This window comes from Cyprinodon tularosa, unplaced genomic scaffold, assembly GCF_016077235.1.
Source record: "Cyprinodon tularosa strain WSP-4 unplaced genomic scaffold, ASM1607723v1 ctg59, whole genome shotgun sequence".
In the NCBI taxonomy this organism is placed as follows: domain Eukaryota; kingdom Metazoa; phylum Chordata; class Actinopteri; order Cyprinodontiformes; family Cyprinodontidae; genus Cyprinodon; species Cyprinodon tularosa.
The window spans coordinates 1-24,478 of record NW_024039329.1 but is presented as its reverse complement, the minus strand read 5'-3'; the positions used below and the strand labels follow the sequence as shown (position 1 = coordinate 24,478).

Below are 24,478 nucleotides of genomic sequence, written 5' to 3'. Positions count from 1 at the left end.
AAATGGGAATTTTCATTAGTCAATAGCTCTTTAAAATAAAAACGAAACACTAAAAATACATGAGTCCCTAATATGTTTAAAAAATATAATTACTGTAACATTTTGATTAGATTATGTACAAAACTTTAATCGACAATTGCATATGAATGAAAGTCTTAAGACTGAATGACCTGTATCCTGGCAGTGACATTTTTACGGTTTTTCTCTAACAGTACTTTGAAACAATAGTAATCTTTGTTTGGATGATTATATTCAAACCTGAAAACCTTATGTATGTAACTAAAGGAAACTGCTTCATTTGCACAAGTTGATAAATAAAACATTGGTATGATGGAAGAGAATAGCAAAAATTAAGGCTTTGTTTTTTATTATTTTAATGAAAACTTTAGCAATACGAGTCTGCAACAAGAAAACTATGTAAGAGCAATGATCAAAGCTACCAGGATGTTAGATTTGAGTAAATAAGATTACAGAACAGTTCAGATGAATTAATCATAAAGAAATTTTTGTGAAGAGGAGTCAGAGTGCTTTCAGCTATCATGGGCACATCACAAGCTGTACAAATTTGTAGCAACTTGAGTGAGAAGAGATTACAAAAGAGCCTTCGTTAACACTCTGTACTTTTCTGAAACCACCCTCAACACAGAAAAATATTAACCTATTGTCCTTGTTCTTCTGTTTAATGTATCCATTCCAAGGAAAGGAAACGTGTGTATTTGATATAAATACACAGTTCAGAGATCTTTGCAGAGTCCTGGCAATGCAGATCACTTCCTCGATCTTTTTTTTTTTTTGTCGGATTCCAGGGCTTCAGTCAAAACTCAGTAATCATCCTCGTCGTCCGAGTCCATCACCCTCCGTCTGTTGAACTGCCAGCCAGACACAAAGCACAAAAATAAGTGGGACATAAAACCATTCAATCATGCAAGACATTATACAGGGTCTTACTGTAACCGTTGTCTTTTTCTCCGTTTGCTGGCTGATTTTTTCTAGGATCTCAATTAATCCAGACTCAGAAATCTGTTTAAAGAGGAAAGTTGCTTGTTACTCCTCAGCGGAGCTGACAGAATGAACCGTTTGATGTCATTTCACCTTTCCTCCCAGCTTTCCAAATCGTGCCATCTGAATAAGATAGTTCTCGACTGCGTTGGCCTTCTCAGGCTTCACCAATGCAAGATTGCTTACTGAAAAATAATAAATTAGATGTAAGTTTATATATTTATGAGTTCATGCTTTTAGGAGAAAGACACGACTGTAAACACCCACTCACATCGTGCTCGAGCAGACTGATCCAGTACTTGAGCTAATATTGAGTTCCTCATCTCCGTTTCTCTGAATTAAAAAAAGAGCATCGTCACAGTATCAGTTTAAGAGGAAACCCAGGTAAAAGACAAAACAATAAAATAATTCCATTTAGTTATAGATAAATCATAAGATCTGCTGAGAACTTCAATGACAGGTATCCAATGTTCAGAATGACAACATACATGTTTTTAAGAGATTTACTTGCATGAATATTCACAGGATTTTTACACACTTTGAAATTGTGGAATAAGGGATGTTCAGATCAAGATTTGCTTTTGACCCTTGTTAAAATTTGGTAAGAATAAGCAGATAATTGACCATTTCATATGAACAGATCTGCATCCTGCAAACCCAAAGTATAATAAAGCTATAATAAACAATACTAATTTTATGCCCAACACCCGTGTAGCTCTTACAGGGTTTATACAGGAATAAGTAACTCTAGTTTAATGCTTTTTATTTCTCTTAAAGCTCTCAGAAAAACGTTTAATGCCATCTATATATCTATCTATATTAGGGGTGGAACGGTTCACAAAATCCACGGTTCGGTTCAATTCACGGTTTCATGGTCACGGTTTTCGGTTCGATATATGTTGATTGTTACCCCGAAATCCCATCAAAATTTATGAAAAAATCCCCCCAAAAATTATGGATTGTAATTATTTTAAATGATCCACGGAAACCCTGGATCATTTCCGTATGTTTTGCTGCTTTGAATTTAATCATCTCGCGCATGCTCTCTACCATCTCCAAGGAACTCAGAGGGGAGCGGACGGGAGCCACAGTGGAGGCTGCATGCTTTGCTTTGAGCAGCCGGTCTGGAGCGCAGCGGGGGTTGCTGACGGAGTATGAGGGATTTCGAGGTTAGCATGACATGTTGGTCATGTTGCTGTTAGCATAAAACGTGTTGCACAATGCTCGCACACTGTTGCATTTTATCCACAACTTTCTTTCCGCCGTCATCATAGGTCACTCTAAATGCAAAGCGCTCCCATACAGCAGACCTATAAAGTGCTGCTGGCGCGTCTTCCAACTCCTGTTCTTTCCCACTCCCCATTCCGACAAAATTCTCCACAACAACTGATTTTTTCCCTGCTAAGCTGCTTCGCTTCTTCTTCTTCTTGTTTACTACTGGTGGTTGGCTTTGGTCGCAGTACCGCCACCTTCTGCTCTGGAGTGTAAACAATTCGCCTATGAGAAAAAAGAGCAGCGCATGAACCGAACGAAACACAAGCGAATCGAACCGAGACAGTCGAACCGTACGGCTCGGACGGTTTTCATAAATCGTCCCATCCCCAATCTATCTATCTATCTATCTATCTATCTATCTATATATATATATATATATATATATATATATATATATATATATGTGTACCGTTCGGTTCGACTGTCTCGGTTCGCGTGTGTTTCGTCCGGTTCATGCGCTGCTCCCTTTTCTCATAGGCAAAGCAGAAGGTGGCGACCAAAGCCAACTACCAGTAGTAAACAAGAAGAAGAAGCGAAGCAGCTTAGCCAGGTGTAGCAGGGAAAAAAAGCAGTTGTTGTGGAGAATTGTCTCGGAATGGCGAGTGGGAAAGAACAGGAGTTGGAAGACGCGCCAGCAGCACTTTATAGGTCTGCTGTATGGGACCACTTTGCATTTAGAGTTACCTACGATGACGGCGGAAAGAAAGTTGTGGATAAAAGTGCAACAGTGTGCGAGCATTGTGCAACACGTTTTGTTTACGCTAACAGCAACATGACCAACATGTCATGCTAACCCCGAAATCCCTCATACTCCGTCAGCAACCCCCGCTCTGCCCCGCTGCGCTTCAGACCGGCTGCTCAAAGCAAAGCCTACAGCCCCCACTGTGGCTTTGTCCGCTCCCCTCTGAGTCCCTCGGAGATGGTAGAGAGCATGCGCCAGATGATTAAATTCAAAGCAGCAAAACATACGGAAATGATCCAGGGTTTCCGCGGATAATTTAAAATAATTACAATCCATTATTTTTTGGGGGATTTTTTCATTAATTCCATAAATTTTTATGGGATTTTGGTGTAACAATCAACATGTATCGAACCGAACCGAAAACCGTGACCAGAAACCGTGAATCGAACCGAACCGTGGATTTTGTGAACTGTACGACCCCTAATATATATATATATAAATATATAAATAAAATGGCAAAATCCTTCGCCATCTTTATCTTCTATCTTAAACATTAATTTAATAAAATAACAATTGAATGACTTTTAATGACCCACGGAAACCCTGTCTTAAGAACAGTAAGTAAAATCAATGTGACTGACTTACATGACTTAGTAAACTGATGTTATGAAATGCTGCATTATCATGGAAACTATAAGAAATATCAAACTTGCAAAAACTGCTAAACTTCTCCCATCCCGTTTTAAAGCAGCTTCTTGTTATAGAAGTTGAAATCTATTGTTTTAGTTATTTTTATGCCGACTGCCTTAATCAGCAATCAAACCTTACCCTTGACTGTCTCTTATGTGAAGAAGGGTTAGATTTGGTTCTTTTTAAAGCAGATGCTGATACCGTTTATTCTATCATTAGTCTAACCAATCCCTGATATGTGCTGTCATTTTTTTGGACCATTTATGCAGCAGATATTTCATCATGATAAAAATTAGGTGGTAATAAATATTTGACGTCTTAATAAAAAGTAAAAAATACTAACATATTAAAACAATGGAGAACAAATGCAGGGAGCAGCAATGCATGTGCTGCACCTGATTTGCACTAATGAATAGGCAAATGCATTAACATAGTGGCAATAGAACTAAAAAAAAACAAAATGTTAACATTGATCCAAATATTGTCCAGCCGATGGATCAATCCATGTGTAATCAGTTGAACAACTTAATGAAAGAGGATTTAATCGTCTTCACTTCAGGCCTTTCTATATTTAAGGGATCTTACCTCTGCTTAGCTTCCTCACCCTGCTGATTGTTTGGAGCATCCTAAAAACAAACAACATAGTCAGGTTTATTGTACAGATTCTGCACTAAGATTACACAACACACAGCCAATATGTTTGATTCCATTATTAATATAATGAATAAAATAACGAATTATAAATACCATGTGGCACTGAAACTGCCCTCTAACTTAGATCTATCTTACTGTATTTATCACTGAGATGTAGGAATCAAGGTTTCATTGACCATACTTGTCTATGGATTCCTTCTAAGGTCTGACTCGCTAATGTCAATTACCAAGGAACCAGATTTTGTTTAATACTACAATTTATACAAATTTTGATTTAAAATATGCCTAGTTAAAATAATGAACACAAGAAATCATCATCTTGGCCTTCTTTTTGATAGATGAAAGCATGCCTCCTTAAAAAGGATACATGCATAGTCACATTTTATGCCTATACAAAGAAAGAAAAAGAGTCCTGTTACGATTAAATTGTGTAATCTACTCCAAGCATCTGTCCTACTAGGGTGCTTATAGTCCTATTTGAGCCTCATAGACATGGCACCATCTACAGGTAGTACTGGCCACTGATGCTGCTAATAAATTCTAACCCAGCTGTTTCCCAGCATAGCTGAAAATTAATTCCTCTTTGGATTAAACCTCCTCTTGCACCTTTCAAAGACTTTATGTGGACTTTTTTTGGTGACTCTGCTGGGAGTTCCACACTTAATCCACGCTTGTGTTTTCACCATTTGTTTTTTGACTTATTTTTAACAACTGTTTTTAATCATTTCAAAAAATGCTTAAGAAAAACATAAAACAAACCATTTTAATAATTCTAATTTCTTTGCTAGATTAGACGTGGAGAAAATTGATAATAAATGTAAAAAGCTTTTTTTTCCCCCCAAAGCTACCTCCAGGTTAAGTTGGAGCCCAAAATGAAACAGCACTAAAAAATATTAATAATATATAAAGTCATATTCTCCACAATTTATCTAGATGGGCAACAAGAAAAAAAAAGGAGCTGCTCTCTGTATTTCATGAAGCATATTTCCAACAAACCTTTGTCTGTTCTACTAGAAGGAAAAAGCAGTAGATAAATCACTATGAATTTCCAGTGCAGGGCTGTAGTTCTGCATTGCTGGGACATAAAAATCTTTTCTTTTTTTTTAAATCAACTAGCGCATACAATTGAGAATTTCAGGAGGTTTAAATGAGAGATCTCCCCAGTCCAGTCTGCCCCAGGATTTTTCCACGGGTTGTCAAAATACAATTAACGTGGGTTTGACTGATTTGACAGAAACGTCTTGCTTGTTGTAACTAAATATCTACCGAGACCTGATACTATAAATAAATAAGCTAGTAGCGTATCAGCCCAAACACAGAAAATGGGCTATTTATATAAATCGTTAATATTTTTGTGTCAGTTTCAGGTTTCAGGGGGTGGGTTTGAGCTCAAACAATCACACCAAGCTAGCACTAACGTTTATGCTAACGGAGGGGAAGCCATGCAGCTTGACTGAACTACACATTGTATTTTATATAATTCTGTAGACAACTTCAATGCATTTTCAGCGTTTACTACAACCACATTGTTAGCAGTGAACTGACTAAGTCCAGCATCTCCTAATAAGGAGGCCTTCAACACGTTTCCAGCTCCTGCTCAGCCCTTACCGCCTGCTTCGCCTGCAGCTCCGCCATTCTCTGCCGCCTTATCGCCTCCAATTCTTCGTCTGCCATTGCTGCTTAAAGCAGAGTAAACCTTCAAATATAAAACAGGATAAGATACTGTATCCGAAATGAACACTCCAAGCAAGAAGAGTCTAGGCCTTTCCAACACAACCAGGACACGATAATCGAACGCAGAGAACAATGATCCCGCACTCAGGGGAGAGCGATGGAACTTCTTCCTCGTGTATTTTATTGGCAGTTGGCAAACAGCTTTTGAGGCGCATTACCGCCACCTTCCGAAATTGAGTCTGGGACCAGTCAGTAAAATCAGTAATGGAGTAAAGTATAGATACCTAAAAAGTGTACTTAAGTACAGTAACGAAGTATTTGTACTTTGTTACTTGACACCTCTGTAAAAAAGGCCTTAATAACAAAGTCTGGTCCATTCCCTGCTAATATTTCTTTGATTAAGAATTGCATTTTTTGTTCTAAACATTTAGCTTTACAGTAAATCATCGCTTCTGGTTTTTATACTTAATACAATAGGAATTACAGGCTCTACAGTTTCTAATTCTCTGTTCAGTCCTGTGTGCCCAAGTCTCAAATGGGACATAATATCTTCTTCCTTTCAATTCTTTTTTTAATTTCGAAGATATATATTTCCCTACTTTCCTCTGTAAGTTCCAATAAAATCACCTTTTCCCAAAGTTGTTTTTTTTTCTTTGATAATACATTTCCCTCTGATTTACTTATTTGACATGGAAATCTATAGCTGTTTCACAAGCTCCCTTCTTTGTAAACATATCTACTAGCTAATTTCCCTCTACTCATATATGAGATGGAACCCATACAAAAAAAAGCTTTCCTAGAACTGAACAGTCTATATAAAGTTTGGTTGATTTCTAAAAGATTGTCTTGAATCTGATTTGTTATTTTGGATACCATATAATGCACCTCTAGAATCTGAAATTATTAAAGCTTTCTCTGAATTATTGTGCTCTCTCGAGTTTAATAGGTAAAGCCAATAATTCTCCATTTAAAACAGATTAATTATTATCATTATTATTATGACTCTTTTGTTCTATAAAATTCCTAAATCATTTATAACAAAATAAATTCCTGCTTTGCCCTTTATCATTTTAGATGCATCTGTATATATTGCATCATAAAATAAGACTCCCGAAAATATACAGTAGTTATTAACATCTTTACTTTTATACGTCTTCCATTTCAGCAGATTTAAGTCAACCTTTACTTTGTGAAAAAAAACATGGAATTATAACAGACAACAGACTTAGTTCTAATTCAGTTAGACATGTTCTTTTACAGCCCTTTCTACCATCCACAGAAAACTAGAAAAGTGTTTTAAGACTCGCTCTTGACAAGGATGGAAAAGCTTTTTCACAGGGAAACTTTCACTCTATCCCTGCAAATGTGCTTAAAAAAGCAGTTATTAATATCTTCTCCATTTCAAAGGCATTTCAACCACTTCTACCTTGAGAGATCCACAAAGCTTGAGCCTGAATAATGTCAAACTTTTTTTAGATTACTTTTAGCTGCCAATCTATACACCACAATAATCAATCACCGATCTAATCAGTGCTACATAGATTGATTTTTGCTCCCCAAACATGCCCTCCTAGACATCTCATCATGTTAATTACCATCTTGCATCTGTCTACACCTTTATTCATATGCAATAGCCATAACAGCCCAGAATCAAATCAGATTTTCCAAAAACAGACTCATTTACCCTTTCTAAATTATGCCCATACAAGTTAATATTTTTATTACTTATATTTGTCTTGTAAAAAACCCAGGAAATGATGTATGTTGTATTTATCAGACGGTTACAGTGACGGTTACAGTGTGTGAATCTCAAAAAAATTATGCTTTCAAATTTCACACAAGCATTAGAGCTTTCACACAATAAATGATCCTTTTTATACATTTTTGATATCTTGAAATCTTAATCTTTTGAAATCTTAAAAAAATTACACATTCTGACAGTAATGAAAAAAACATATTTGTTTTTGTTATTCTTGATCTACTTACAATATTTCAACATCAAAATAAAAATAAAAAAACTACCAGGAGTACACTAATTAGTTATCAGCCCTAATTTCCTTTACTTTGGAAGATCAGGCTGACGTCTACGTCTTATCTACCTTTGCAAAGGTCTCAAAATAAGCCACTGTCAATGCTCTAAACTTAAATTACATAGAGCGTCAGCTTTTGTTTCTTTTATTGTCTCGTAGGTATTGTTTTTTTTATTTAAATAAGATTGAAACATTGTAAGTGTCTATTGTAGTCGAATAAACATTCATAAAAAACAGTGTTGGTGAAATTAGACTTGCAATTTCATCCTTAATAACATGTTTTTATAGTAAAGAAATCCATATCATAAACATTCATCACTATTATACGAATTACGTTTACATAATAATAATGAATCATGATGGAAGTCAAAAACCGTTAACACGTTTGAATAATGTAGGGAAAACAATCTCAAAGTTAGACCTATTTGTGTGTTTTACACCAGATTGAGTACATGTGAAGTTTATTTCTATGGTTGTAATAAAAAAAAAGATTTGAAGTTGTAAAGCTAATTCTCTTGGAGAAAATGAACATTTGCTTCTTTCATCACTTTGTTGCAATGACCATAGCCTACTATGTGGAGTAATCAATGCCTTTTTTCTTCAATCAGGCAGTGAGAAGTCAAAGGTTGAGGCGATTGATCACAAATCATCTCTAGCTCCCCCTGTACGTGCTGTAGGAGAAACGACTGACAAGCAGCGGCACATGATACCTCTGCTCCGAGTCAGTTATAGTGAAAACAATCTGGGGGGTAAGGCAGAAATAAAATAATTACTGACATTTTTTTTCTGGTTAGATTATACCTGTTCATATCTAGAAGGATAAACTGTGATTAAAATACAGGCGTTCCTCACCTCCACAAAGGGATAAAATGAAGTCTGTCCCATGCTGGCCCAGTACTGACCAGTCTCAAAGTTCAGCTTGTACACACCAGGTTTAAACTGCTGCTGTGTGATTAGTCCCGGACATCGACCATCACTGTTAGTGCACCTGTTGAAAAAGTCTCTTTTAAGATGTATGAATAGAAAGAAACATCAGAGTGACTTCTGACGTAACAGTAAATACTGAAGCATGGAAAGGGTTTTACCCAGTGGTAACCAGATGCCAGCCATTGGTGGAGGGGTCTTGTCTATAAAGTCTGAGGGTCATGTTTGATCCTGGAACACCAAGTGCCGTGTTCAGCACATGGGTGGTTAGAGGGCTAGGTGAGTCTGACATGGCTGCAGTCTGAAACAGAAAATGATTTGTATTATTTATTTACTTTTATTCACATAAATCATGCTCAGATGAAAAAAATGATCCACTATTTAAGTGCTTAATCTCATTAAATTATCTTTTGCTCAAAAGGCATACAATCCAGTCATACCTTACATCCAAATTGTAACAATTAAAATGCCAAAGAGTCATGTTGGTAAAACCAAACTTTTATCTTTACACAATCAAAGTCTTCAGACTTAGTGCTGGTTTCTTCTCTATTAAACAGAAATAGCAAATATTCTGCAGGGTTCTGGAATCTCAAACACTAGAAATGATCTTGATAACCAAACAGTTCAGATTTCAAATAAATATCTTTAGAACATCACAGGATCTGTGGTCACCCTCAATTTTACAGAAACATTGATTCATTCAAAGTTTCTGTAACTTTAGTTGCTGGTTGCAACTAAAAATAACCTGAGACATAATTCTAAAGCTTTAAATAAATAGATTTTAAATAGATACTTACTTCAAAGTTTGGTTTTTGATGCAAAGTTGTTTGCTGTTTAATTTTTAACATTATCTAGCATTCAAAATACTGTTTTTTTTATAACATAAAAGCAGAGATGATAAAAGTATTAATGTTTGTTACTCAAGTTGAATTATAAATCCTACTCCTTATAAACACTGTAGAAGTTAGAGTATCAACTTAAGCTTTTTACTCAAGTAAAAGTGTAAAGGTACCATTTTTAAAACTAATTAAAGTATAAAAGTAAAAGTTATACAGGACAGATGTGTAAAACTTGATACTAGTTATTTACTACCCTATTAAAGAAAAAAAATTATAAAATTCAGTTATTTCCTTTTTTTAATTGTTCTTAGATTTATAACTAATGGTAACGGTGTCAAATTTAACTTTGCATCATCTGAAAAACAATCCATTTAGGCATGTGCGGAGCAAAAAGTTGATGCTCTACACCAAATAAATTGTCTGGATGAAACAATTGATTCTAATGGTTTTTATTTCGTTTTAATACCAACAGGTCATAGCGACAATAAGCTTAAATGAAACAAACGGGTCTATTTTTAAAGTGTAAGAAGTAGAAAGTAAAGATAATTGTAAAAAAAAATTAAGGAATACAAGCAAAAAGTTATCTACAAAATAATTACTCCATTAAAGCATAGATGGCCAAAATTTCTACTAAAGTAAGATAACAAAGTATTTGTTCGTTGTTATTTGTCACTATAAAAGATTATACATACATTGAGTCAAGTATTAAGTATTATTGAAAGCTTTCTACTTACCTTTCCTCCAGAGAGAATGTGACTATTCAGTTGCTGCAGCCTGAAAGCGCTCATGTTCACTTATTAATAACATCTTATGCAGGTCAATAGCTTTAAGCGCAACTTTTTATTTGATTTGATAGTTTGAAGAAAAGTTTTACTCACGTCACACATGTAAAGTCCCGTTCACTACCTCACTCAGTTCAGCTTTCAGTACACAGGAACTTATCCTTCTGTCAACAGTAGGCCTGTTGTGTAAGAGTTTCCTTTGGCCACACTGTCATTCAGCTCTTTGAACTCATGGGAGGGATGGGAGAGCGCAGCCAGTTGTTATCAACAGAAGGCTATACTGACTCCGATGACACCAATTTGTTTTAAGCTTTGTAATAATTTCAACTTTTGAAGTATTGTCAAAAAACAAGCTTTTTAAACTACCTAATAATTGTAATGCAATGAGAGCAATCTAGTCTGTTTCTATTTGTGCTTCTAGGATGAATGGTTGAAGGTTGGATGATAATGTTTTCTTGACATTAATGGAAAAACATTCATCTAATAATCGCTAATCCGAAAGGACAGATCAATGTCCAGAAATCACAAACTGCATGTCCATTTAGTTTTAGGCAGCAAGGTGGTTTTTTTTTCTTTGCCTGGGGAAATCCTCTACTCTACTACTGTCCCATAACAAACTACAGTACTGGGTGGGATCTACATGTTGGAACAGACTGCAGCCCCTACAATACTCCACACACAGCAAAGGACGGAACAGTTTTGCTTGCATTTAAAAGCTCAAATAGTGTATCATCATATTCTAAGATGTGAAATCTGCAGATATAACTTTAAAAATATGTCACACACTTGAAAGGACACTTTAATGGAGAACATTTAGATTCCTTTCTCCCATATAGCATTGTAGGACTTGGCACCTTTGAACACATTTCTTTTTCTTTATTAAAAAAGTTAAATAAAGCAATTACCATAAAAAAAAACCTATCTAAAAATAAAATAAAAAAAAAAAAATAAAAAAAAAACGCTTTTCCAGCATATTCAAGCTGTATATTTTCCCAATGTGTATAATTTAATTGATGATATTCAAAGAGTATTATAAGCATTAAGTTGGTGGAGGATCTATAGTTCATTATATCAGCTGCTGTATGGATCAGTCCTTTTCATTCTCCCTGATTTATCTCAGAGATGCTCGTCTCTTAAAGAGACAGCTGCTAGAGAAAGAGCTGCAGCTGCGCTTGCTGCTGTTTCCAGTGTTTCTTGAAATAAATCAGCTTGATCAAAGCTTTAAAAATGCAGCTAAAAAATGCTTCTGAGATGTTTGGTGCCACAATACCTTTTTACTATTTTCATCTTTTTTTTTTCATAAAATCACCATAGAATGTAATAACTATATGTACACTCAATAAAAAAACCTTTTATTCCAGGCACTAGAGGGAATTTCTCCCTTTTGTATTAACAAAAGCCGATTAATAATGTAGGAAATCAAAGGATAAAGACAATCAAATATTTGTCTTTTAAAAAGTATCATACAAGAGGTGATAAATTAAGTTATAATTTATACTGAACACAATAGAGCATAAAGTACAGTGTTAGAGATTTGGGCTTTCAGACATTGTAACTGCCAAATATGTAGATAAGATAAATAATAACATTTTATTTAGACATCTGAGGCAGAAAAAAACAGTTTGATCAAAAAAAAGATGAACAGCAACAAACTGATCAATCTTCAGAATAACTAATAAAATAATAATAACAACCGTCTCCTTTCCTTACATATTTCTTAGTTGTAAAAATGTTTCTACTTACTGTAAAAATGTAACTTTATTTTCATCTTAAGGTTTTGTGTATCAGGGAATAACAACAACATTCTGACATCTTTATTGCGACACAGCATAAAAATAACTTGACAATGTGTTATTTCTGCAAGTAAAGCCCTCCCATGGGTTAAGATTTAAAAGTAGCACCTAGATGCATCACTGTCTGAGACCACCACTTTAAATCAGGAGCATATTAGTTATTGTAAAAACAATTATTCAGTTAAAATCATTTCAGAGATCTTCCCAGGGACAGACTTCCCAGCAAACGTTGTCCTAGGTTTGACTGTCAAATTATCTAAAAATGACAGAAAAAATAAAAAAACAACCCTCACAAAAAAAAACTGTTTAGTTTATCATATGCTAAAGTATATGATAGCTTAATGTAAAAAAACAAAACAAACAAAAAAACTACAAACTACAAAAAACTACAAACTACACTGTTTGCTAGGAGAAATAATTTTCATAAAAATATGACAGAAAAACTATGATTTTACCAAGCTGCACCCCAGTGAGCTACAACACAGAAATATTGGTCAAATGAGACCAAAGGTGAAATGTTTGAACATAGTGAACATCAATATTTGATAAAAGTCAAACAAAGTACATCAGCATATATGCCTTTTATATACTGACATGTACAGCATTAGAGATGTAATATATTGGATTTGTTGTGCAGCAGAAGTTCTTGAGCACAAAGCAGTCACTCAAGGTATAGTGGAGGACAGAGATGGCAAAAGTACTCACTTTCCGTACTTGAGTAAAAGTACAGATACTTGTGTTAAAAAATACTCTGGTAAAAGTGGAAGTACTGATTAAACTTCTTTACTCAAGTAAAAGTAACAAAGTACAGGCTTGTAAATTTTACTTAAAGTATAAAAGTAAAAGTAGAAACCACTTTTTTCATGCCGTTGCCTACATTTTAAATGGATGTCTGCCAATAGGACTAGATCTCCGTTGTGTTCATTTTCAATCATCTCGTCGTCCATACTACTATGCTAACGCCACCGCCACCAAGCTGCAATGATTTGCCGCAAATGAATACCGCCGAATCTGTCGATTCATCTTGTAGTGGTGCGTCAAATGCAACATAGATTCCCATCCAATTAGATTGAATTTGGTATTGATGACGTGAAAAATAATAGAAAGCACAGATATTTGTGTAAAAATGTAAAGGAGTAGAAGTAAAAAGTCGCCATAAAAATAATCAGTAAAGTGAAGTAAAAAAATCAGAAAAATCTACTTGAGTACAGTAACGAAGTATTTGTAATTCGTTACTTCCCACCTCTGGTGGAGGATGTTCTTTTTCCAGGTGGATCATCAAAACAAGTGGTCTTCCTAATTGTTATTCATTCTGGTGATATGTTTACATAAGGCCGTCCTACGTGCTCGTCCCCATTTTCACTTACAGGTGGTGAGTTTGACATGGTGCAAAAATTGCAAGTCTTCTTTTGAAAGTAAGCTTTTAGGAGCGATGCAAACAGCAACTTTTAAACAGAGCCTGCCCGTGTTTAAAATGCTTAATAGGCGTTTCCTCTCGGGAGCGGGTACAGGGTTGTGCATGTGCTTTTTTTTTTTTTTCAAAGTGGAGAGGGTGGTTCTTTTTTCAGAAATTTGTGAAAATCCTCCACTATACCTTGCCATGACTCCATAACCTATTAAAACATTTTTTTTTTAAGTCAAAGTCTGTTCAATAGCTAAGGCTCAGGTCAAAATGGGCCATAATATAAAACATTATTCCTAACAGAACATTCAATATACAAAACAATTACTGAAACAGAAAAAATATATAACAAAAAAATCAAACATTTCCCATGGCTCGTAGTCCAGACCAAACCCTGTTTCATAAAGTGTGGTTAGACCTCTAAATTATCAAGCATATGTAAACATCAATAAAAATAACCTGAAGTATTTTTGTAAAGCTGCCAAAAAATATCCACAAATGATGAGAAAATTGAAAAGGGACGGCTGGCTAGCTCATGTAGTGTTAAAAAAAAGTAAATCTCATCATTTTATTTTTACTAAGTTACAGGCATTTGGCCCGGTAGCAGAAAGAGAGGTCCCGGCAGAGTTGACTACAGACTTTTCAGGGAATCTCATTCTCTCGGTCTGGTCACTCTCCTTTTCTGCAAAAAAAGTAACTGTTTGCATTGGTCTGATTTCTAGGACAATAAGGGTTTATTATCATTAACCCTATCAAGTGGTAAGTCACCAATCCTGCAAACAGGACACCTGGGTTTGTATCCCAGCTAGGGGGAATGAGTTGCCAGTGTGGATCCTCAGGTACGACCCTTCATGCTAACACCTGCTTTGGGGATTGGTTGCCTAGTGGCTATGGCATTGCACATGGATCCCATAGGTTCTGAGTTCAAGCCCCAATTCCACAGACTACCACTCTGGGTCCCTGAGCAAAGACCCTTAAACCCACACTGCTCCCCAGGCGCCCAACGATGGCAGCCTACTGCTCCCCAAGGGGATGGGTTAAATACAGAAAGGGAATTTCGTTGCTCTGTACTTGAGACCGTGAAATGACAATAAAACAATGGGAGAAAAAGACATACAGAATAAACCAGTGCAGTTTGTGCTGCTAAAGCCCACAATGGGATTTATTTTTCAATGAATAAAAACTCAGTCTATTTTTCTGTATTCCTAAGGATGGATCTAAATCATCTCAGAACTTGGAAAAGACCAGATATTGTTTCTTGTGTGCTGATGTGTAAAACACCTGACCTAAAAATGAAATGGACGCTCTAGTTACCATGACCTCATGCACTGCTTCTGCTGTGGGCGTTAACTTGAAGGTCTGTGTTTCTGTTCCTCCATTTTTGGCGCTTTATCCAAACCTTTCACATTTTCCTTTTTTTCTTCCTCAGATTCAGAGATTTCACTTTTTATCTGTGATAAACAGACCTGAAGACAAAGGGAAAACAAAAAAAATATTGACTATCAGCAGAGAATGATATAGCAGAATTGTCTCTCTGTGGAAAAAATAAACAACAAAGAGTAAAGTTTCCACATTCTCTTTTAGGTAAAATAAAAGAATGCACATACTATGTGATCATCATCATCATCGTCATCCAGCATCTTCCTGTTAGGGCTCTCATCATAGACCCAGTGATGGGAGCTGGCTAGGAAGGGGGAAATGGAATGCTCCAGGCTGCTTGAAAAGCGATCTTCTCTTAGGGCAAAATCTGGTAAACAAGGTTAAACAGAGGCTCTGTTCAATTTACACAGTAAAGTGTAAATTGAATAACCAAGAATAACCACATCTGAGATTTAATCAAAAGAATAAAGTGAGTAAAAACCTTTCTTAAACTGATAGCCAAGACGTCGCAGCGTGTTTCCAACAGTTTGCTTACTAACTGTTGTCCCAACTGCCATCAGATCATTGACCAGCTCCTCCAGTGTAGTTGTGGGCTGATCCATCACCTTCTTTACGATCATCCTGATCCCATCAGGTAAGATCTTGCATGGAGCTCCAGACCGAGGGCGATTGATGGTCATTTTATACCTCTTCCATTTTCGAATAATTGCCCCAACAGTAGGAACCTTCAAACTGAGCTTCTTGCTGATTGTTCTGTAGCTCATTCCAGCCTTATGCAGATCCACTATCTTGTCCCTGATGTCACCTGACAGCTCTTTGGTCTTGCCTAATCTGTGGGAGAGGCTGGAATGAGATGAACAGATTCTATGATCAAATGAGCTTCATTCATCAATAATTGGCAGGTTTTCAAAACATTGTAAAAATGAGAAAACTCTTTCAGATCATGGTACTGTTTCTTACAATTAAATGATGTGATCAACTGAGGAGAACTAATGGGGAATCGTCAATTGACAAACATTTTCCCCCTTATTCTGCTCAGGAGGCATTCATAAACCTTTAACCAGAATAAACTGTAAAGAGTTATAAATACATAAAAAAACACAGAGGAAACAAAATCAGAATAGTTGTATGAAGAAGTGAAAGGACAAGGTGAGCTGTAATGAAGGGTTTGTGGTTGAGTGTTTGATGCAGAACAATGATCTATGCAGAACTTGAAATTGATTATAGTTGAAATTGAAACAATAATCTTACATAAAAGCTTAAAGCATAAACACACATGCGCAGTAGCATTTGATTATTTATGGATGTAGGTTATTCAATCAACAGGACATTAATAATTGGCAATCCTTTTGGGGAAAGCCTAGTCTGATTCGGAGAGACAGCATCCATCCCACTTGCATGGTGCAGCTCTTCTTTCTAGGAATCCGGCCAAATTTATTAGTCTTTCAAAACTCTGACCACCCAGGGTGCAGACCAGAAAGCAGAGTCGTAGTTTAACACACGTCTCTCCAGCTTCTCTACTGTTACCCACTAGAGACTGACATTTTTTCGGGAATTCCACGGGTCATGGGATTCCGGTGGGATTCCCGTGGGATGGGAGTCAGTATTAGTAACGATCACGTGATTGGGACAGTACAGGATTAAACATTAACGGGAGCAGACAGGAGCGGGAGCAAACCAATAATAACTAAAAAAAAAAACTAGGATCGATGCCAAAAAATAAAATAAAATAGAAAGAAAAATAATCCAGTACTGGCGCGGCGCCGTCATTTTGTAGTTTTTTTCCTTGAAGCCTACACTATAATGCGAGTCAAAAAAACTACACGACCCAAAAACCAACAGTGCTTCCGCTCTGAGTTTTTCACCCACACTCAAAAACAACAATAATGGGAGTGGTGCGGGAGCGGGAGTCATTCTGAATGGGAGCGGGATGCGAGTGGGAGTCATTTCACCAGGAGTGGGACGGGACAGGATTTAGATTTCTACTCTGGCCCGGGATCGGGATGGGACACAATTTGTTTCTGTGGGAGTGGGATGGGACAGGAGTGAAAATCAACTCCCGTGTCAGTCTCTATTACCCACTCATTACTCCATCCAGACACTGTCTTGCCCACGACCGAAATCTAAAAAATTAGAAAAGATTCCCAAAAGAGTAAATCATAATAATTTATTTAAAATCAAAATTACTCCAAATTGGGGAAAAAGTTAAAACGATTAAATGTGGTTTATTTAACATAAGATCTCTTAAATCAAAAAGTGTGCTAGTCAATGACTTGATTTGTGATAATCACATTGATTTATGTTGCCTTACAGAAACCTGGCTGCAGCAAGAGGAATATGTGAGCAGAAATGAGGCTACTCCTTCTAGTTATTTAAATGTTCACATACCCAGAAGTTCTGTGCGAGGAGGAGGAGTAGCAACAATCTTTCAGTCTGACTTACTGATTACTCCAAAGGCAGTTAATAACTATAACTCTTTTGAACATTTAACCCTTAGTTTCCCTAATCCATATTGCAAAGCAAGAAAACCTCTTCTTTTTGTAACTTTGTATCATCCACCAGGTTCTTACTCTGAATTTTTAGATGAGTTTTCAGAGTATCTCTGACAGACTATGATGACTCTCCCACTATGATGACTCTCTGACAGAGTCATCATAGTGGGGGATTTTAACATCCATGCTGACATTGAAGGTGATAGCTTAAGAGAAGCCTTTAATATTATCTTAGACGCTATTGGCTTTGTTCAAAATGTGAATTGTTTATTGTTTGTTAAAAAAGACCCCCATTAGCTGTCACCTAAAGGGAACAAGCTAGTCTTCCTGTGGTCCACAAGACGAAACAAAAATCACTTAATTAAACATTGTAGGCATTATTGCAGATGTCATCAGAAATCATTCAGATTAGTGCAGAGCTGCACACTCTGAAGCAAAATACTAGAGAGAAAATCGTGCTCCACAGGCCTACGGGAATCCTACCTAGTGTGGAAACATAGTTTAATGCTGTATAGGAGGACCCTTTGTAAAGCAAGAGCAGCATATTTCTCCTCATTAATAGAAGAGAATAAGAATAATCCTAGATATCTTTTTTAATACAGTTGCCAAACTCACCCAGAGCCATAGCTCTGTTGAACCGTCCATTCCACCTGCACCTAGTAGTAATGATTTTATGGGATTCTTTATAAATAAGATTGATCTTATTAAAAATAAGATTATTAGCACTCCTCTAACTATGATTGGTTTATCTCTAGAAGGTGAGGCAGCATCTGAGGTAGCAATAGAATCTGAACCGGGTTTAGACTGCTTTGATCCAGTAGAACTTTCTTATCTAAAATTCTTAAAAAAGTAGCTGCCAGACAAATGTGTGACCACTTACACCACTTGACTTTTTAAAGAGTTTCTGTCCGCTTTAGAGCACTGAAACAGCTCTGGTGAAAGTCGCTAATGATATTCTCATGGCCTCAGATAATGAACTTGTTTCTGTACTTATCCTGTTGGATCTCACTGCTGCATTTGATAAAGTTGATCATAATATTCTTTTAGAAAGACTTGAACATTTTGTAGGATTTAAAGCACAGGTGTCAAACCGGTTCCAGAAAGGGCCGTGTGGCTGCAGATTTTCTTTCCAACCAAGCAATAGCACTCCAGACTCCATTCATCTCATCAAGTCATCATGTTCAGATTGGACTCCTTTGATTAGATGACTGGAGTCTGGTGTGCTATTGCTTGGTTGGAAAGAAAACCTGCAGCCACACGGCCCTTTCTGGAACCACTTTGACACCCCTGATTTAAAGAAACAGCACTTGCCTGGTTAAAATACCACAGGGATTAGTGATAGGACCAATTCTCTTTTCTGGATCTAAGAACCGTCCTGTTCTGAACTGTTTCCTTGACCTGTCTCAGACTCCTACCTATTCACTGAGGCTGCTGCATCCTGGACGATCTGGGCGGCTCCCGCCACATCTCGCTGGCAGTCCATCGGATGGATCCCACCTCACTCCAGAGGATGGACTTTACTGTTTAACCAGGTAAGTGACTCACATAGATAATCACCTCCCGTCAGATTATCTTGGTCACTTACCTGTGTTTCTCTCCCTAACCAGAGTCCCTGTGATAGATCCCCAGCTCCACGTTCTGTGTTTGTTAATAAACATTTTGAAACTTCCCACTGTCTGTCTGGCCTCAACTTCTGGGTCCTACATTCAGATAACCTAGTCTTTGTTGTGTTTTTATAACATTTGACCTTTAGACCAGTTCAGTTTGGCTACATCTTACCTTTGTTTTGGTCTCTCATCTTGGTGATTGTTTGAAGGACCCTGAAAAGAGGGATACGTCAGAAATCAACACACACACACACACACACACATATATATATATATATATATATATATATATATATATATATATATATATATATATATATATATATATATATATATATATATATATATATATATATATATATATATAAATAGGGCTGGAAACAATGAAATTATAATAAAATTAAAATACAATTACAATAATATCGGGTTAGTTGTGTTTGTAGCCTTATTATTATTATTACGATCTGCATTATTATTCCTTAATAACAATATAAATAGTTAAAAAGAGCCTAATTAGTGTTTTTAATGCGTTTCAATAAATGACATCCCTATAGTAAGGCTCACCCCGCGCTGTGTCTCCTGTTCCTCCGCTGCTTGCTGCTTTCTTACCGCTTGTAATTCTAATTCCTCTGTCATAGTTGTTTATATAAATGAAGGCCTACAAACATTAAGGAGAATATCATGCTATTTCATATTTCTCTGGGTAGGCAACAAGCTGCCCAAATCCAGGAACCTAATCAACAACAGAAAGTATTTATCGAGCAGTCAGGCCAAAGTAATGGAGCACAGAGTGTTACGAAGAAGAGCGACTTCATTTCAAACCCTAAATGACCCTAAAAGACTCAACAATGAAACAGAAATACGTGCGGTTCCTGTTTGATATTAAACAAAGCGAATAGACAGTTTACCTAAGAAACAAAGCCATAATATCATAATATAATTAATATGCCAGAGCCCAATTTTAAGCCATTTTACCTGGCTGATATATCTGAATTAGAGCATTTAAAAACAAATAATAGCACCTGTTCTAAGTCGGGTTTTTACGCTCTTCTTACATAACTAAGGTTAACAAAAATACATTTAAAACGACTCACATAATTATACAGTAAAACACTTATTCTACTTTGGTATTTTATTGCTAAACTTTAAGGTAGAGACCTATTGCTATAAACCTGAATAGTTTTTTGTGTTTTCATGCTCCTTAATTGTAAATATTACTCCGACGTAATAAAATAGAAATTAGATATTCTACATGCAAAAAAAGAATACTTTCATTTAAATACTTTCAAATGCTTTATTCAGATCATCATTCGCTCGATTACAATACTTCATCATACCGTTGAATCTGTTAGAGAATTTTTTTTTATTGTATTTTTACTTTGTTTAAGCAAGATAAACAAATACATCTGGAATAGTCGCTCTTAATGCAATGATAAAGTTTAGGATAGTGGCTCTCTAGCTCCCTCTATAGGTGCTGTAGGAGAAACGACTCAGCAGCAAAGGGACATGGTACATCTGGTCCGGGTCAGTCACAGTGAAAACAATCTAAAAACAGATGAAGACAAATAAATTAATACATGAATAAATACATTTGTTAATCTAAAGTGCCATCAAAAGATAAACAATGTAAAAGAGAATGAAAATGTTCTTATGTACCAACAATAATAAAGCAACAAGAGCTTGAATTAAACAGAAAGTCCTTATTTTCTTTATGGTTAGAGTTTCTACTTCCAGATTGAAATAGTTATGTAGTTGGCTAATCTTATTACATTCGTCTACCAAACAACTTGGGTCATTTTGGCCTAGTGGTTAGGGGATTGAATCCTGAGGTTCTGAGTTCGAGCCCCACTCCCACAGACTGTCACTCTGGCTCCCTGGGCAAAATACACTTAAGACTGCTCCCTGGGCACCCCATGATGGCAGCCCACTGCTCCCCAAGGGAATGGGTTTAATGCAGAGGGTTGATTTCATTGCTCTGTAGTTGTGACAGTTGTGACTCTCTATTTAGAAGCATGGGATGTTATTCACTAAATTACTGGCATTTCTTTGCTACCAACAAAACTATACACATCTCAGGAATGCATTTGAAAAAATATGATTGGCCTTTCCTTACCTCCACATAGGGATAGAAGGATGCCTGTCCCATACTGGCCCAGTACTGACTGGTCTCAAAATGCAATTTGTACACACCAGATTTGAACTGCTGCTGTGTGATCAGCCCGGGACATCGCCCATCCTTATTTGTTGTCCTGTTGAGAAAGCATATGTTTTTCGGATTCAAGAACTAAAAAAAAGTAGTATAATTTGAGGTTTGGAGATTTTCCTTAAATATTTCTTTAGTTTTTGAAGGCACTGTTTCAGATCGTCACAAAAAATTCAAAATTAACACAATAACTGATGTCTTTTATTTAGGGATAGAACATATTCGAACCAATATGCTTTGTAAATAAATTTTCCCTCTCTTCATTGTTAATGGATTGAAAGCCTAAAAATATTAGGCTACTGAATAGCTGACAGATTCTGCGAATAGAGTGCGAATAGAGCACATGTGAAGAGGCAGCACAATTTGAGATGACTTTCAAGTGTTGCCGCATTTGGTCAAATGTTTTGGAAATGCTCAGATTCATTATAGCTTCAGCCTGACCTGAATGCTAACCTGGCTTAAGCCAGATTGATCTGTCTACTTCAATTTGAATTCCACACAGTATTTTGTGGACCTAGTGAATTCGCAAATCTTGCGACATTTCATCTTGATGGCAAGATATTCTGAATACTGTCAGATTTCTAAAACCAAGAGCTTCGTTAGATAAAAACCTGTCTAATAACATGAATAATATTTAAAAATTTCAAATTTAACACATCCTTTCCATACTAAAAGCAAAATAAATACAAATAATAGGTTCATTTCTAAGGCTTTGGACTAACATAAAATGGTGATTAAACTTTGTAGTGGGAAAAAAGTATTCAACTATTCAGCCCTGTTCTTCCTGGGCAGCGTTTGTTCCCCCTTACTTACAATAATGTAAAGTTGTCAGAGTCAAAACAAATTACAGACACTTTGGTTAAACAGTAACATGCTATGAATAAACCTTGAGAAACAATCTGGTTTGTTATGGTAAGAAGTATTTCTTGTATGCAAAACATTGTGTGGCCTTGCAGGGGAAACTGACTGAGTGAAAACTTTATAGTGAGGAAATAGCATAAATCAATATATGAAATAAGAGAAACTAAATTTTCCGACCACATTTTCCAGTCATTTCAGTAAATTTTTACATAACCTACAGGATGAAGTTGAATCCTTTAAAAATTTGTTTTCTGTTACATATGGCATAAAACAAAAAAGACATTAAACATTTACTTTAAACATGGCTGTGTTAGAATGGTGGTAAAGGGCTGATTTACTGCTTCAGGTTCTAGATTACATGTAATTATTAACCCATGAATCATGGTCACTGTCATATGTCTGTTTCTCTTAAGCATAAGCTTAAGCACACTTGCTATACAAACTTACTTTGAAATGTGTTTGTCAAAGTTAGGACTTAAATCTCTTTGTGATTCATTGGTGTGACCTTATAATGGTTAATCATGGATGAATACTCTCCACTTAGTTAAACCAGTTATGTAAATATGAGTTGATCTACGTTCCTTCCCAGTAATTTTAAAAGCTTGGTGGCAGTTGTTGCTGCCAAAGATAGTGCAAACAGGTGTTAAAGGTATAGTGGAGGATATTTGCGAATTTTTTAAAAGACCTGCCCTCTACACAAAAATGCCCTTGCACAACTCTGCACCCGCTCCCGATTAAACTCGTGCGAGAGTGTGCGTGAGCCCATTTCTCCTCATGCATGCTCTGTTAAAAGTTGCTGTTTTGCATTGCTGATACAAGCTTACTTTCAAAAGAAGATTTGCAAATTTTCCACTATGTCAGTCTCACCACCGGTAAGTAAAAATGAGGATGAGTACGTAGGACGGCCTTATGTAAACATATCACCAGAACGATTGACAATTAGGAGGATCACTTATTTTGATGATCCAGACAGAAAAAGAACATCCGCCACTGTACCTTTAAGTATAAGGGATGTTTCTTTTACCTTAGAGGGAAATTGGTCTGGAAAGTCTTATTTTATCTTAAAAGAAATTATTTAAAATGTCTGTTTTTCTGCTGTTTTTTTGGTTGAACGATGGAAGATCTGAAACATACAAACTGAAAAATGCATAACTGGAGGCAAATACCTTTTCTTAGCTTTCTATTTTAAAAAAGAGGTTACCCTGTGGTTATCAAGTGCCAGGCACTGGTTGAAGGATCTTGTTGAAAAAGCTTGAGGTTCACGTTTGAGCCTGGGACACCCAGGGCCGTGTTCAACACGTGAGTGGTTAGAGGGCTAGGAGAGCCTGACATGATTGTGATCTACAGAAACAGAACACACAGCTTGCCTTTATCTTTTTAACTTTTCACATAAAAAGATAAAAATTATATATATATATATATATATATATATATATATATATATATATATATATATATATATATATATATATATATATATATATATATATATATATATATATATATATATATATATATATATATACAGGTGCTGGTCATAAAATTAGAATATCATGAAAAAGTAGATTGATTTCAGTAATTCCATTTAAAAAGTGAAACTTGTATATTATATTCATACATTACATACAAACTCATATATTTCAGATGTTTATTTTGTTTAATTTTGATGATTACAAATGACAACAAATGAAAATCTCAAATTCATCATATCAGAAAATTAGAATATTACTGAACACCAATAAAAACAAAGGATTTATAGAAATGTTGGCCAACTGAAAAGTATGAACATGAAAAGTATGAGCATGTACAGCACTCAGTATTTAGTTGGGCCTCCTTTGGCCTGTATTACTGCAGCAATGCGGCGTGGCATGGAGTCGATCAGTCTGTGGCACTGCTCAGGTGTTATGATAGCCCAGGTTGCTCTAATAGTGGCTTTTAGCTCTTCTGAATTGTTGGGTCTGGTGTATTGCATCTTCTTCTTCACAATACCCCATAGATTTTCTATGGGGTTAAGGTCAGGAGAGTTTGCTGGCCAATTAAGAACAGGGATACCATGGTCCTTCAACCAGGTACTGGTAGCTTTGGCACTGTGTGCAGGTGCCAAGTCCTGTTGGAAAATGAAATCTGCATCTCCAAAAAGTTGGTCAGCTGCAGGAAGCATGAAGTGCTCTAAAACTTCCTTTTTTTTGCC

At 36.1% G+C, this 24,478-nt stretch overlaps 4 protein-coding genes across 6 annotated transcripts; all 4 read right to left on the bottom strand.

The window, feature by feature from the left end:
* Window positions 1–781: 781 nt before the first annotated feature.
* pdcd5 (programmed cell death 5) lies at window positions 782–6,142 on the bottom strand. The gene is made up of 6 exons (XM_038306751.1): window positions 5,909–6,142; window positions 4,232–4,272; window positions 1,271–1,332; window positions 1,093–1,184; window positions 949–1,020; window positions 782–869 (listed from the first exon to the last, which is right to left on the bottom strand). The coding sequence occupies exons 1-6, from the start codon at window positions 5,972–5,974 to the stop codon at window positions 822–824; spliced, it is 381 nt and encodes a 126-aa protein (XP_038162679.1). The 5' UTR covers window positions 5,975–6,142; the 3' UTR covers window positions 782–821.
* Window positions 6,143–8,169: 2,027 nt separating this feature from the next.
* On the bottom strand, window positions 8,170–10,800 carry uraha (urate (5-hydroxyiso-) hydrolase a). 3 transcript variants are annotated; one of them, XM_038306749.1, is made up of 4 exons: window positions 10,646–10,800; window positions 9,090–9,229; window positions 8,857–9,007; window positions 8,170–8,746 (listed from the first exon to the last, which is right to left on the bottom strand). In XM_038306749.1, the coding sequence occupies exons 1-4, from the start codon at window positions 10,652–10,654 to the stop codon at window positions 8,657–8,659; spliced, it is 390 nt and encodes a 129-aa protein (XP_038162677.1). In that variant the 5' UTR covers window positions 10,655–10,800; the 3' UTR covers window positions 8,170–8,656. The 3 variants fall into 3 exon arrangements, with proteins under 3 accessions (XP_038162677.1, XP_038162675.1, XP_038162676.1); XM_038306747.1 differs by having other exon boundaries at window positions 10,502–10,738; XM_038306748.1 differs by having other exon boundaries at window positions 8,857–8,992; window positions 10,502–10,727.
* Window positions 10,801–14,349: 3,549 nt separating this feature from the next.
* On the bottom strand, window positions 14,350–19,941 carry LOC119797572. Its single transcript, XM_038306695.1, has 5 exons — window positions 19,788–19,941; window positions 19,396–19,436; window positions 15,606–15,955; window positions 15,352–15,491; window positions 14,350–15,210 (listed from the first exon to the last, which is right to left on the bottom strand). Exons 1-5 carry the CDS (start codon window positions 19,857–19,859, stop codon window positions 15,091–15,093), a joined length of 723 nt encoding a protein of 240 aa, XP_038162623.1. The 5' UTR covers window positions 19,860–19,941; the 3' UTR covers window positions 14,350–15,090.
* Window positions 19,942–20,534: 593 nt separating this feature from the next.
* LOC119797603 (5-hydroxyisourate hydrolase-like) lies at window positions 20,535–23,622 on the bottom strand. Its single transcript, XM_038306752.1, has 3 exons — window positions 23,489–23,622; window positions 21,337–21,472; window positions 20,535–20,768 (listed from the first exon to the last, which is right to left on the bottom strand). Exons 1-3 carry the CDS (start codon window positions 23,617–23,619, stop codon window positions 20,679–20,681), a joined length of 357 nt encoding a protein of 118 aa, XP_038162680.1. The 5' UTR covers window positions 23,620–23,622; the 3' UTR covers window positions 20,535–20,678.
* Between the last annotated feature and the right edge of the window lie 856 nt (window positions 23,623–24,478).